Source organism: Crocuta crocuta, unplaced genomic scaffold, assembly GCF_008692635.1.
Source record: "Crocuta crocuta isolate KB4526 unplaced genomic scaffold, BGI_CrCroc_1.0 scaffold342, whole genome shotgun sequence".
Classification (NCBI taxonomy): domain Eukaryota; kingdom Metazoa; phylum Chordata; class Mammalia; order Carnivora; family Hyaenidae; genus Crocuta; species Crocuta crocuta.
In genome coordinates, this window is record NW_027532158.1 from 646,281 (window position 1) to 659,519 (window position 13,239).

At 32.8% G+C, this 13,239-nt stretch overlaps 1 protein-coding gene across 1 annotated transcript in view; it reads right to left on the minus strand.

Moving 5' to 3' along the window:
* The window catches only part of LRRC40 (leucine rich repeat containing 40), a 46,297-nt gene that overhangs the window by 14,859 nt on the left and 18,199 nt on the right, over positions 1-13,239 (minus strand). Inside the window, exons 5-9 of the mRNA XM_077776419.1 lie at positions 10,343-10,466; positions 6,592-6,734; positions 5,300-5,472; positions 3,664-3,751; positions 3,504-3,549 (exon numbers count right to left, since the gene is read on the minus strand). Of these exons, the coding sequence (XP_077632545.1) occupies positions 3,504-3,549; positions 3,664-3,751; positions 5,300-5,472; positions 6,592-6,734; positions 10,343-10,466 (574 nt within the window). The remainder of the gene's footprint in view (positions 1-3,503; positions 3,550-3,663; positions 3,752-5,299; positions 5,473-6,591; positions 6,735-10,342; positions 10,467-13,239) is intronic.

Here is a 13,239-nt window from a genome sequence, read left to right on the forward strand (position 1 = left end):
GTAAGTAATTGTGTATCACAGCATTATCCATGATAGCCAAAAGGTATGGAAATTCTTGAAAATGTTCTAAAATTGACAACTCTATGCCTCCAAATTTGGTAACCTAGATGAAATAGACCAATTCCTTGAAAGACACAATCTGCCAAAACTCACACAAGAAGAAACATACAACTTGAATGAGTCTATATCTATAAAAGAAATTCAACCAATAGTTAATAACCCTCCAAAACAGAAAGCACCAGGTCCAGATGGGTTCACTGGTGAATTCTACCTAACATTTAAGGAAGAAATTATATTAGTTTTTTACAATCTCTTTCAGAAGATAGAAGCAGAGGGAATACTTCCTAACTTATTCTACAAGGCCAACAATTACCCTAAAACCAAAACCAGAAAAGACATGACCAGAAGAGAAAATAGAAAGTACTATCTCTCATGAACATACATATAAAATTCCTCAATAAAATACTAGCATAAGCAAAAAAGTGAATTTTTAAATTGAATTTTTAAAATTATTTAATAAATTATACACTATGATCAAATGGGATTTAATCCAGGTATACAAGTCTAGTTCAACATTCAAAAATCCATCAATGCAATGCTTCACATCAACAGATTAGAAATAAAAATCATATGGTCATATCAAAAGATGCATAAAAAACACTTAACAAATGCCAACCCCCATTTATGATAAAAACTCTCAGTAAACTAGGAATAGAGAATGTTCTCAAATTAAGAATATCTACAAAAAACCTACAAATACACATCATACTTGGTGAGAAACCTGAAGCTTTCGCCCTAAGATTAGGTACAAGGTAAGGAAGCCCCTTCTCACCATCCTTTTGACCATCCTTTTGAACATTATACTAGAAGTCCTTGGTAATGCAACACAGTAAATAAATGAAATAAAAAGTATATAAACTGGGAAGGAAGACATAAAATATTCTTTGTTCACAGATGACATGATCTAGGTAGAAAATCCAAAAGATGTGACAAGAAAAACTCCCTGACACTAGTAAGTGATTATAATAAGGTTGTAGGATACAACGTTAATATACAAAAGTAAATCGCTTCCCTTTATATCAATAATGAACAAGTAGAATCTGAAATTAAAAACACAATACCGATTACATTATCACCCCCCAAATGAAATGCTCATATAAATCTAACAAAATATGAATATGAATTCTATAAAGAAAACTACAAAGCTGCAATGGATGTAATCAAAGAAGTAAATTAATAGAGAGATATTCCATATTTATGGATAAAAGAACTCAATATTGGCAAGATGTTTATATAGGGCAGCAAGACTCAAAATAGCTAGCACAATATTGATGGAGAAGAGCAAAATTAAAGGACTGACACTATCCGATTGGAAGACTTACAATAAAGCTACAGTAATTGAGACTGTGAAATTGACAAAAGAACAAAGAGATCAATAGAACAACAGAGAGCCTATAAATAGCCCTCCATTAATACACTCAATTCATCTTTGACAAAGGAGCAAAGGCTACATATAAATACAATGGAGTAAAGAAGGCCTCTTCCACAAGTGGTGCTGAAACATGTGGAGATCCATGTGCAAGAAGGAGTAAATTTATCCATAATTGCCAAAACTTGGAAGCAACCAAGTTGCTTCCTTTAGTAGAGTAAATGGGTAAATAAACTGTACTACATCCAGACAGTGGAAATCTTATTCACTGCTAAAAAAAAAAAAAAAAAAGAACTGTCATGTCATGAAAAGATATGGAGAATGCATAAATGCATGCTACAATGTGAAAGAAGCCAATCTGAAAGATTCTATTACATGACATTTTGGAAAAGGCAAAATTATGGAGACAGGGAAAAGTTCAGAGATGGGATGACAGAGGGGAAGACAGGATAAATAGGCAGATCACAGAAGATTTTTAGGACAGTGAAAATACTTTGTATATTACAATGGCAGATATATAACAGTTGTCCAAACCTCATAGAATACACAACACCAAGAGTGAACTCTGAGGTAAATATGGATTTGGGATGATTATGCGTCAATGTAGGCTCATCCTTGTTTAAAAAAAAAAAAAGTACCATTTAGGTAAGGGATGTTGATAATGAGGGAGACTATGCATGTGTGTGGGCAGAGGATAGAGGAGAATACTGTACCTTCCTCTCAATTTTGCTGTAAACCTAAAACTACTCTAAAAAATTAACTTCTTAAAAAATATTTGGATTATTCTGATAGGACTGATTATTTCAGAATAATTAAATTTTTCTGGGGGAGAAACATATCTAGAAATTGGCAGGAAATGAAAGTCTTACAAAATTACGTTAATTTATTGGAAGGTCAAGGTGGAAAATGGAAATTGCTGAAGCATTCAATTATCTCATTCATTTTTTAAAATGTTTTATTTATTTATTTTGAGAGAGAGTGTGCACAAGTGTGAGCAGAAGAGCAGAGAGAGAGAGAAAGAATTTCAAGCAGGTTCTATGCTGTTAGCACAGAGTGGGGCTCAATCTCAGGAACCACAAGATCACGACCTGAGATGAAAGCAAGAATTGGTGTCTCAACCAACTGAGCCACCCAGGTGTCCCTGTTATTCATTTACAACATAGGCAATATGGTGCTAGGCTAGGCTGTGCATAACCAACAGAGTTGTGAGCTAAATTAACAGTTGCTGTATTTAGCCACTAAGTTGTAGAGTGTTTGTTATGCAGCAATACAATGGTACAATTGATTTTTTTAAATACTCTAGTGTATCCTACATCATACATAAAATAAAAATTGGGATATAGCACAATGTTAGCATAGCATTAAAAATTAAATGTAGAGTGGGGCACCTGGGTGGCTCAGTCTGTTAAGAGTCCAACACTTGGTCTAGGGTCAGGTCACGATCTCGTGGTTTGTGAGTCTGAGCCCCACATCGGGCTCCATGCTATAAGTGAGGAGCATGCTTGAGATTCTATCTCTCCCTCTTTCTCTGGCCTCCCCTGCTTGTACTTTGTCTCTCTCAAAGTAAATAAAAAAACTTACAATATTTTTAAAAAATCAAATGTATAGTATCATTTTCTCTTTTGGTGCATCTTCATGCTACATTACCATATCCTGAAAAATGTGTTTTATCTTTATATCTGTCAGAACTTAGCAAAACTATGCTAGAAGCAGATATTAGAATACAGTTAATATACCACCAGTCAACAGAATGCATATACCATAAAAGTCAAGTTTTGCTTTTTTTTTTGAAAGTTAAAGCACTAGGGTACTTACTGAATCTCTGATATATTTTCCACTCGGTACAATGTAACACAAATTAATTAAGGATAAAACATAATTATTGTGAATTTAAGGATGTTTTTATAATTTTAGCATACGTATGGCCTTATTTGGATTCAGAATTAGAACCACACCTGCCAGGGACCACTTCCTCTAATTATTTACACCCCAAATACATGTAAATTTATGTATTGTTAGCACTTCACCAACTTTCACATTTTCCTTCAAAATACAGTAAAACATAGAAAAGTACCTTTAATCTTGCTTCGCAGATATTTTAAGACTTCTTGGGTTCCTTTCTGAAAAGGTGGAGAGAAGATACATATTCACCAAGACATACTTTGCAGTTTCATAGATCAACATGAATGCTTGAATTTCAAATTTAAAAACAGCTGAATTTCAAATATGCTTACATTTATAATTTCTCTTCGAATGGTTCTCAAAGGATTTCCTTCTAGTGCCAGAAATTTCAAATGAAGTTTTCCCAATGAACAAGGTAGACTACAAAAAAGATTAAACATAATTCAACCAGATGACTAAAACTAGTAACATTTGACAAACTATATATATCATATGTCAAAAGAGCCTAAGCAACATAGGCCTAAAATATTTCCCTTTGAGATAAATGTTTAACATATAAAAGAAAAAGTAGATTTATTTTGAAATTGTCATATTGTGATTGCTAAAAAAATGTGAACTATAAAATATTTGCTAAATAAAAACTATCAAAAGCAAATCTGAGAGAATCAGTGATTCAGGATAGCCATACTCATTGGTATTAAATGTTTTGATTTTGCCCTTCAAGAAAGCAAATTCTTCTCTAATAATCTAATAGTTGATTGAGATTTCCCATATACAAAACCACTCCTATCCCATGTATTCAACCCATAATCACCAATTTTTTTTATTTTTTAATGTTTATTGTTTTTTAATGTTTATTCATTTTTTGAGAGAGAGAGAGAGAGAGAGGGAGTGAGCAGAGGAGGTTCAGAGAGAGACAGAGACACAGAATTTGAAGCATGTACCAGGCTCTGAGCTGTTCAAGCACAGAGCCCAAACATGGGGCTCAAACCCACAAACCACAAGATCATAACCTGAGCCAAAGTCAGACGCTTAGCTGACTGAGCCATCCAGGTACCCAACCAATTTATCTTTTAATGAGAATATAATCAAATTGGTTCTGCTCTTAATCCTTCAATAGCTCCCCATCTCTTAATGAATAAAAACTGACTTCACAAGCATTTTACAGACCACATGCCCTTAACTTACCTTTCAAGCCCTAAATTCCCAGTCTCCCTTAATGTACCTTCTTTACCAGGTCAACTTGATCCCTTGCTGTTCTCTAAATATATCCCTACAATTTCCTGAACTTTCAAAGCTTTCTTTGTGCAGTTTCATCCTGCAAAATCAATCATTCTAACCACCTTACATGTGCACTTGAAAATCATAGTCATCCTTTGAAGATCACATGGTGGGACTAAAGTGAGGCATGACCTGGAAGTGTGTTCTTTTGTGCTCTAAGCACTTAAATTGCCTCACACTAGTCCCAGTCCTAACGATCATCTAAAAACATTTCTTCTTCTACATAGTCTGCCCTAATTCCTCTCAATAAATGGCTGATTCCTATTTCTCTTTTAAGCCCCTATAGCATTTTATATCTCTCCCATGACTTTACATTCATTTAATAAATTCAAGAAATATTTATCAGGCACCTTCTATACACTAAGGCACTGATGTAGGAGTTAGAGAGAGAGCAGCAAACAAAACAGATAAAAATCCCAACTTCTTAGTTTATGTTCTAGTGGATTAGAGTAACTTGTAAAATATATCTGATTCTATTAGTATTTTAAGCTTGCTGTCAAGGACCAAATCTAACTATTTTTTGTAGGTATGCATATGATACTTGTTTACTAAATATTTAGTGAATTCAATTTAGAAAAAAAAGCACTCCATGTGTTTTTCTCAAATATTATTAACTTATTAATATTAACTTCTGAATTATAAGCAAATGCAGGCATGATTTCTTATTCATTTGATCTTTAAACTTACCTACTAATATCATTGTTGCTTAGGTCAAGCCTTTCCAAAGACTGTAGTAGTGTAATTTCATCTGGAACAGATTTTAACTTATTATCCCGCAGGTCTAGCACAAGGATAGAATTCAGATGCTTAAGATGTTCTGGCCCTAACATTTCAATCTGGTTTTCACCTACATGTAATTCCTACAAAACCAAAGATCAATCAAATGTATTTAATTTTTATTAGATAATAAAAATAAAACTGAAATCTAATCACTGAAGAACACATCGAAAAACACATTTCTGATTACTATGGTGCTTAAATTTTCAATTACAAGTAAGCTATCTTACAGCTAAAAATGGCAAAAACAGAACATTTTCAAGGATTTTCTGGAAATTTAAAAATAATTAAAGATTAATCTGGCAGAAGTTCAAAGTTTATAAAACCAAACCACAGAAATTATTTAGTAGTTAACATTTATAGAATTAATAAAAATACAAATCCAAGAACTATACTAATAAAAAAATTAAAGTTTTAAAACAAATCAGAATAAGCTTAAAAAGTTACTTATATCACAATCTATTTGTTATTCAACATTTTCATTAGTGAGTATTATATATACTGATTTCCTATTAACAGAATCTATAAATATTAGATGTATAATTTATCTTTAATTAAATGCTAACATTTTCAGTTCCTTTTATCACTGCCACATTCTGTTAAAAAGAAACGGTTTTGGAGCACCTGGGTGTCTCAGTGGGTTAAGCATCCGACTTCCGCTTGGGTTATGATCTCACAGTTCATGGGCTTAAGCCCCATGTCGAACCTTCCCCACNAGTAAATGAAACTCTTTTAACTCTAATACGTAACAGTATACACGAAGAAAAACAAAGCATGACAAACTTAAAAGACAATGTTAATACTATATACTTAAAACCATAAGTTAAATTTAAAGAGATCCTGATCATGATCAGGTAAACATGAGAGGTAGCAACTTACAGAAGTAGATACATATTCCTTTCTAGTATTCCAGGTCTCCTACAGTATGGCTCCAACTTATGACATTAGTCTGAACATCTACTTCTGCAGTTATATACTACTCCCCAGATGAAAGAGACAAATTTCTATTTTTAAGCTGATTATTTCCTTAAAACAATCTATTACTAGCAATACCATGAATGTATTTAGTCATATTAAAATTCTGAAAAATATAGTAAAAACATAGCACCTATAACTAATACATATTTCCAATGCAATACATTAAAAATTTCATTTTCATAATTAACTTTTAGAAAATAGTTATTTAATAATCAAGTAATTACCTTTAATAATCTACAAGAAGGAAATTCTGGTAGAAAACGTAATTTATTCCTCCGCAAATAGAGCAATTCTAATGACTCCATGTTAGCCAATTCAGGAGGTACAGTTTCTAAGAGATTTGAATTACAATCCAAGTGCTTTAATCCTGCAATACATAGTAAGTGAAAAACAAAAATATTTTAATAAAAAGAAAAACACTGGTCTATAAATGTGTACACATTCGAAGAATGTGTACTTCATCACGAGGACTTACAAATCTATGCCATACTGTTATAATAATCAAGAATCCTAGAATTAAATAAACGTAAACTAAGATTTTTTTTTACATTTAATTATATCTAAAGAGAAATGACATTAAATATAATATTTAATAATAGTCCAAGTCCTCATGTTACTCGGCAATCAAAAAGAATTAAATCTTGCCATTTGCAACTATGTGGATGGAACTAGAGGGTAATATGCTAAGCAAAATTAGTCAGAGAAAGACAAATATCATATGACTTCACTCATATGAGGATTTTAAGATACAAAACAGATGAACATAAGGGAAGGGAAGCAAAAATAATATAAAAACAGGGAAGGGGACAAAACACGGGAGACTCTTAAATATGGAGAACAGAGGATTGCTGGAGGGGTTGTAGGAGGGGGGATGGGCTAAATGGTAAGGGGCATTAAGCAATCCAGTCCTGTTGCATTACATGCTAACTAACTTAGATGAAAAAAAAAAAAAAAAAAAAAGCTGCATCTTAAATTCACCAAGTTGTGCACATTAAATACATATAGGTCTTTGTATGTCAATCATTTGTCAATAAAGTAGTTTAAAAAATAATAATAATAGTCCAAGTCATCTTTGTAATGGTAAAAACCAAAGTACTCCAGTACTCTGTTAAGATATTTTAAAATATATAAACTACACACTGTGAGATATTACTTCCCTCAATAATTACACACCATTAGAAAGAAAAAGCTTAAGGTAGTTAAAGACATATAAATACACATGCATACTAGCTGTATGAATGGATATTAAGCAACTGTGACTAGTAGTAGTTCAGACATATATATTTAAATTAGGCAAGTTGACTTTCTGTCAAAAAACCTTGGATTTCTATGTATGCTCTCTTATTCTTCCACCCATCCATACTACCTTTCTCTCCCTGTCTTCTTTCCTTTTTTCTATTTTTCTTTAAATTACATGCTTTTTCTAACATCTTAGCTAACACTATGGACAAGAATCCATACTACAGTTCAAGAAGGATGTTCTTACTTGAAGCATCTCTCTCTTACCCCCTGAATCTTTATTAAAAGGCAAATCAGAAAATAAAAATGGAGAAAAGTAAAGGTCTTATTTCCCTTAAGAATTCAATAAGCGGCTTTGCCTCAATCCATACCACAGATCCTTCAACTTACAATGGCCACCACACCACATATTTCCCACAATTCATTCTCAACTGTCTAGTATGAATAAGTGATATATATTTTACAACTTTTTTGTTGTACTTTGAGCCTACCAATTTTAACATAATACAAGACTGAGTTGATATACTGCCTTAAATTGCTTCTTTGAGTATTTAAAGAAGCTAACTGCTTTTCAAAAGAAATGTACTACTTTCAACAAATAATGTAATGATTTATATATTATTTGACTAGAGCATTTTTAAAAACGTCACAATGTAATCCACCCCAAATCCAGTAAATTCTATGAAGAAATGTTTCTTTTAAAAGTTACAGACTATACGGGCGCCTGGGTGGCTCAGTCGGTTAAGTGTCCGACTTCGGCTCAGGTCATGATCTCGTGGTTCATGGGTTTGAGCCCCTACATCGGACTCTGTGCTGACAGCTCTGAGCCCGGAGCCTGTTTTGGATTCTGTGTCTCCCTCTCTCTCTGACCCTCCCCTGTTCATGCTGTCTCTCTCTCTCTCTCAGAAATAAATAAAACATTAAAAAAATTTTTTTTAAAAAGTGCAAAAAAAAGTTACAGACTTTAGGGGCCCCTGGTGGCTCAGTGGGTTAAGCATCTGACTCATGATTTTGGCTCCGGTTATTATGTCACAGGGTCATGGACTCTAGGTCCGCCTCAGGCTCCACGCTGAGCACAGACCCTGCTTGGGATTCTTTCTCTGTCTCCCGCTCTCTGCCCCGCCCCCACTCGCACATGCCCATGCTTTCTCTCTCTCAAAAGAAATAATTAAACATTAAAAAAAAAAGTTAGAGGCAGGCTACAATTTTCACAACTGTTTGCATGTAAGAGCGCTGACAGAATACAAGCAGTGTGCAGTGGGAAGAGCAATGGGGATGGAGTGAGAGGATTCAAGCTCTTACGAATTATGATTCAAGCCCTTGCTCTACAATTTATAATATAATTTCTAAGTCTAGGTTTATGAATCTTTAAAATATAAAAAATACACATCCCCCTAATGTACAGAACCTTTGTAATGGCAAAACAACATATGTAAAAGCATTTGTTACAAACAACCACACAAATGTTAGAATATTTTTCTGAGGAGCCAGTCATTAGTACTGAAATAATAACTAAATGTCCTACTGGTGATAGTTTAAAAGTATCACTGTCATGGCTAAAGGAAGAAAGCATCTAATCATTAAATATGTTGCATATTGGAAAATTTGCTATAAATTCAAAGTATTTTTCTATTGATTTCCCTCTTTTCCCATTTCCCAAGATAGCTTCATTCAATTTATGAAAAAAAAAAACCAAACCTCCATGCTTCTTACATACAAACCTAAGACAACATTTTATGTTTACTCTACTTTTTAATATGTTTACTGAAAAATGGCAAAGTCAAGCAAAGTGTAGTTACTGGAAACCCAACTAAAGGCTCCTCTAGGATATCAACTTGATTTATGGCAGATTTAACTTATTCATTCCTATTACAAACGACTATTAATCTAAAGTAAAACAGCACAATTTCATAAATTTATCCCAAAATGATCTGTAATCAACTGTACAAAATCACTTCCATAACTTCCACAAAAGGGAGGCTTAAAGAAATGAAGAGGGATTACATATGATTAGCAGAAAAGACTACATAAGGTAAAGAGTGTAAGGCTGACACACACAGTGTGCTCATCAACCAAGAAATAGTAATAGTTTGCCTTTAAACAACAACAAAAATCACCATAATGATTTTGGCCTCTAAATCAAGACTTCTAAGATAATTAAGTATAATTATTTAAAAGGTACTGAAATGTGCCTTCTATTTTTTTAATCTCTTAATATTATTAGTTCTAGAATACGTTAAATATAATGATTCAATGGTAAACTTCAATAGAACCACCATTTCAATCTTTAAAAAAAAACCAAACAACAACAGGCTGATCATTTGGGCCAAACTAGACTATCTCCTGACATCATTACTTCTGGGCCATGAGAAACCCCAGCTATAACGTAACCACATAAGTAGAATCCCCTCTTAGTGAATGTTCAATGAATGAATGAAGAGAGAGCATAGCTCAAAACCTTAATCAATATCTCAGGTATATAATTTTCTCATATTTCATAATCATATTTTATTTTCCTTTTTGATATGCCAAAATGTTTTTGGTGGTAACTGTTTAGGAAGTTAGGCTAGACAATAATGCTCTGAAGAAAATCTGACTACTTGCTATTGTTTGCTTTACAAGCATAAAATCTATTATTTTACTTCTCTATAACTAGCTATTTTAAAATTTATTTTTCTAAATATAAGTTGCACCAACTTCAAATTTATGTATTTTTTAAAAATAGAGAAGATTTACTTTTCATTCCACTTATTTCTGCTGGCAAACTCTTCAGCTGATTACTGGAAAGATTGAGTCGCACCAGACTGGACAGAGAAGAAAAACTAGCAGGAACAGTTGTAAGACGATTATTGGAAAGATCCTTTAGAAAGAGAAAGAAAGAATGAATGAATAAATAAATATATAAACAAACTAACTAACACATGATCCCTAAAAGGGATTGCAGAATTTTGAGGAGATTGCAACATAAAACAAGACGATTTCAGAGGTGATATATTTTGTAACCCCATTCACAGACAATTTCACAAGTTGTCATTCGTTACTTCAGTATTCTATAGGACCACTATATGCCTAATAATGTAGCAGGAAGGAATCAGAATGGACTCTAGCTTCAGAAATATTTTACATAAAGGTTTCTGTTATTACTAAGTCATGCTATATCATGCATGATATTTTTAATTAAAAGACCAATTTGATCACTCAATATTTATTGAGTATCTATGATAAATTAGACAAACTGTACAGGTAAATTGTAATATGAAATAAAAAATTTATTTGTAAGAAAGGAAAATTCTTGAAAGAAAAAAAATAAAGATGAGAAAATGGACATTATAATTTTTAAGGGAAAAAAAGTCTCTCTATTCTTCTGCTGATCTCAGTAAATCTGCTTTAATAGAGTCCAAAAGTTTACTCTCTATTTTTCCTTCATTGAAACTTGCCTAATTAATGTCTATACCTGTTTCTTTAAGTCATTGTTTCTATTTTTTTGTTAAAGCATAAACAAAATATGAGAGAATACTTTTTTGAACATTTGAATGTTTCAAATTTGAAATTTTGAACATTTGAATTAGGCGTAAGTACTTCACTAGCTATCAGCAAACTGTTAGGCAGGCACACTGCAACAAGGGATAAGTAAAAAATTACTTAAGGGAACTTGTTCTCTGAAGACTTTCATTTAGTCTAACATTAAACAGTTGCATGTGTAACCCTAAATCCATTAAGATGATAGAAAAAGGTAAAAATGCTAGATCAGCTATTTTTTATAAAACACACCATTACTATCATAAATAAGATAACATATCATCAACTACAAAAAGAAACAACAATCTACAAGTTCAATACTTTATAAACTAACAGATTATTAATAAATAAATATTTGGTAATATCAAAAGTTACTGACAATAAATGCAATGCACTATTCTGGGTTGGATCCTGGAACAAAAAAAAAGGACATTATTGGAAAAACTGGGAAAATCATAATAAAATCTATAGTGTAGTCAGTAATATTATACCAATGTTAACTTCTGAGTTTTCAAATGTGCCACGAGTATGTATATTGTCAACACTAAGGAAAGCTGGGTGAGGGGTATATAGGAACTCTCTGTACTATCTTTACATTTCTGTAAATCTAAAATTATTTCATATGGCTTAGAAGGGAAAATAAATAAATAAATAAATAAAATTATTTCAAAATACAAAGCTTAAATAAAAAAGTTTTTGATACAGAAGATATTAATTCACAGATTCTTAAGACAATTTAAAGAAACCAAATCAACAAAATTACTAATAAATTCAAACATTATTGCAATTATTTTGCATAATTATAATATATTGTAATTAATTAACATAATTGTAATGTTTTAGATTTAATTCAATACATCTAATTTATATATAATTAAATATATATAAATAAATCTATATGCTGTCATTTCTTCAGTAAATATTTANCTTTAAAAAATACTACTAGCTTGGGGTGCCTGGGTGGCTCAGTTTAGCTCAGGGCATGATCTCACTGTTAGTGAGTTTGTAAGATCGTGAGTTTGAGCCCCACATCAGATTCTGTCTCTCTCTCTTTCTGCCCTTCCCCTGCTCATGCTCTGTCTCTCTCAAAAATAAACTTAAAAAAAAATACTACTAGCTTAAATTATTAAATGTGCCTATATATTTTTTATTATTTTTTTAATGATTTTATTTATTTCTGAGAGAGAGAGAGAGAGAGAGAGAGAGACAGCGTGAGCAGAGGAAGGTCAGAGAGAGAGGGAGCTACAGAATCTGAAACAGGCTCCAGGCTCTGAGCTGGCTGTCAGCACAGAGCCCAATGCGGGGCTTGAACTCACAAACCATGAGATCATGACCTGAGCCAAAGTTGAACGCTTAACCAACTGAGCCACCCAGGTGCCCCTCTTTTTTTTTATTTGAGAGAGAGAGAATACATGCAAGTGGAGAAGAGGGGAAGAAGGCAAGAAGAGAAGGAGAGGAAGGGAGAGGGAGTGAGAGAGAGAGAGATTCAGAGAGAGAGAATCTTAAGCAGGCTCCATACTCAGTAGGGAGTCTGATGCAGGGCTCAATCACACAATCTTGGGATCATGGCCTGAGCCAAAATCAGAAGTCCAATGCTCAACTGAGTGAGCCACCCAGGCTTCCCTAAGTAAGCTTATATTTCTAATGTTGTAATATATTATTGCTCACATTTATGATACGATATATGACTCCTTAAGAACACATTTCTCAACTGAAATAACCTTTCATTATGAAAATGACTATCTGGGAACCCATAAAAAGGAAACAACTGCGAACTGCTACAGTTTACATTTCCTTTTTCTAATCTAAATACTCTTCTTTTTTATACATCAATTGCTACCTTTTACCGTTAAACTTTATAAGAAAATCTAATGGCTCCCTCCTTAGCCATTCATTTTATCTACCTATGCCTTTTGCTTGCCAAACCTTATATCCAATGTGATCAGATTGGATATTGACAGACACTGAAGGAATGTTTGAGGACAGTATACACATGGATTTCAAACATTACAGCAGATAAAGGAAATATCAAGGAAGATGTATTCACAGGAAAAAAACAGAGGTAAAAGAATTAATTTTTCCTTTAGTGAGAAATAAACTTTAAGACTCAAGTG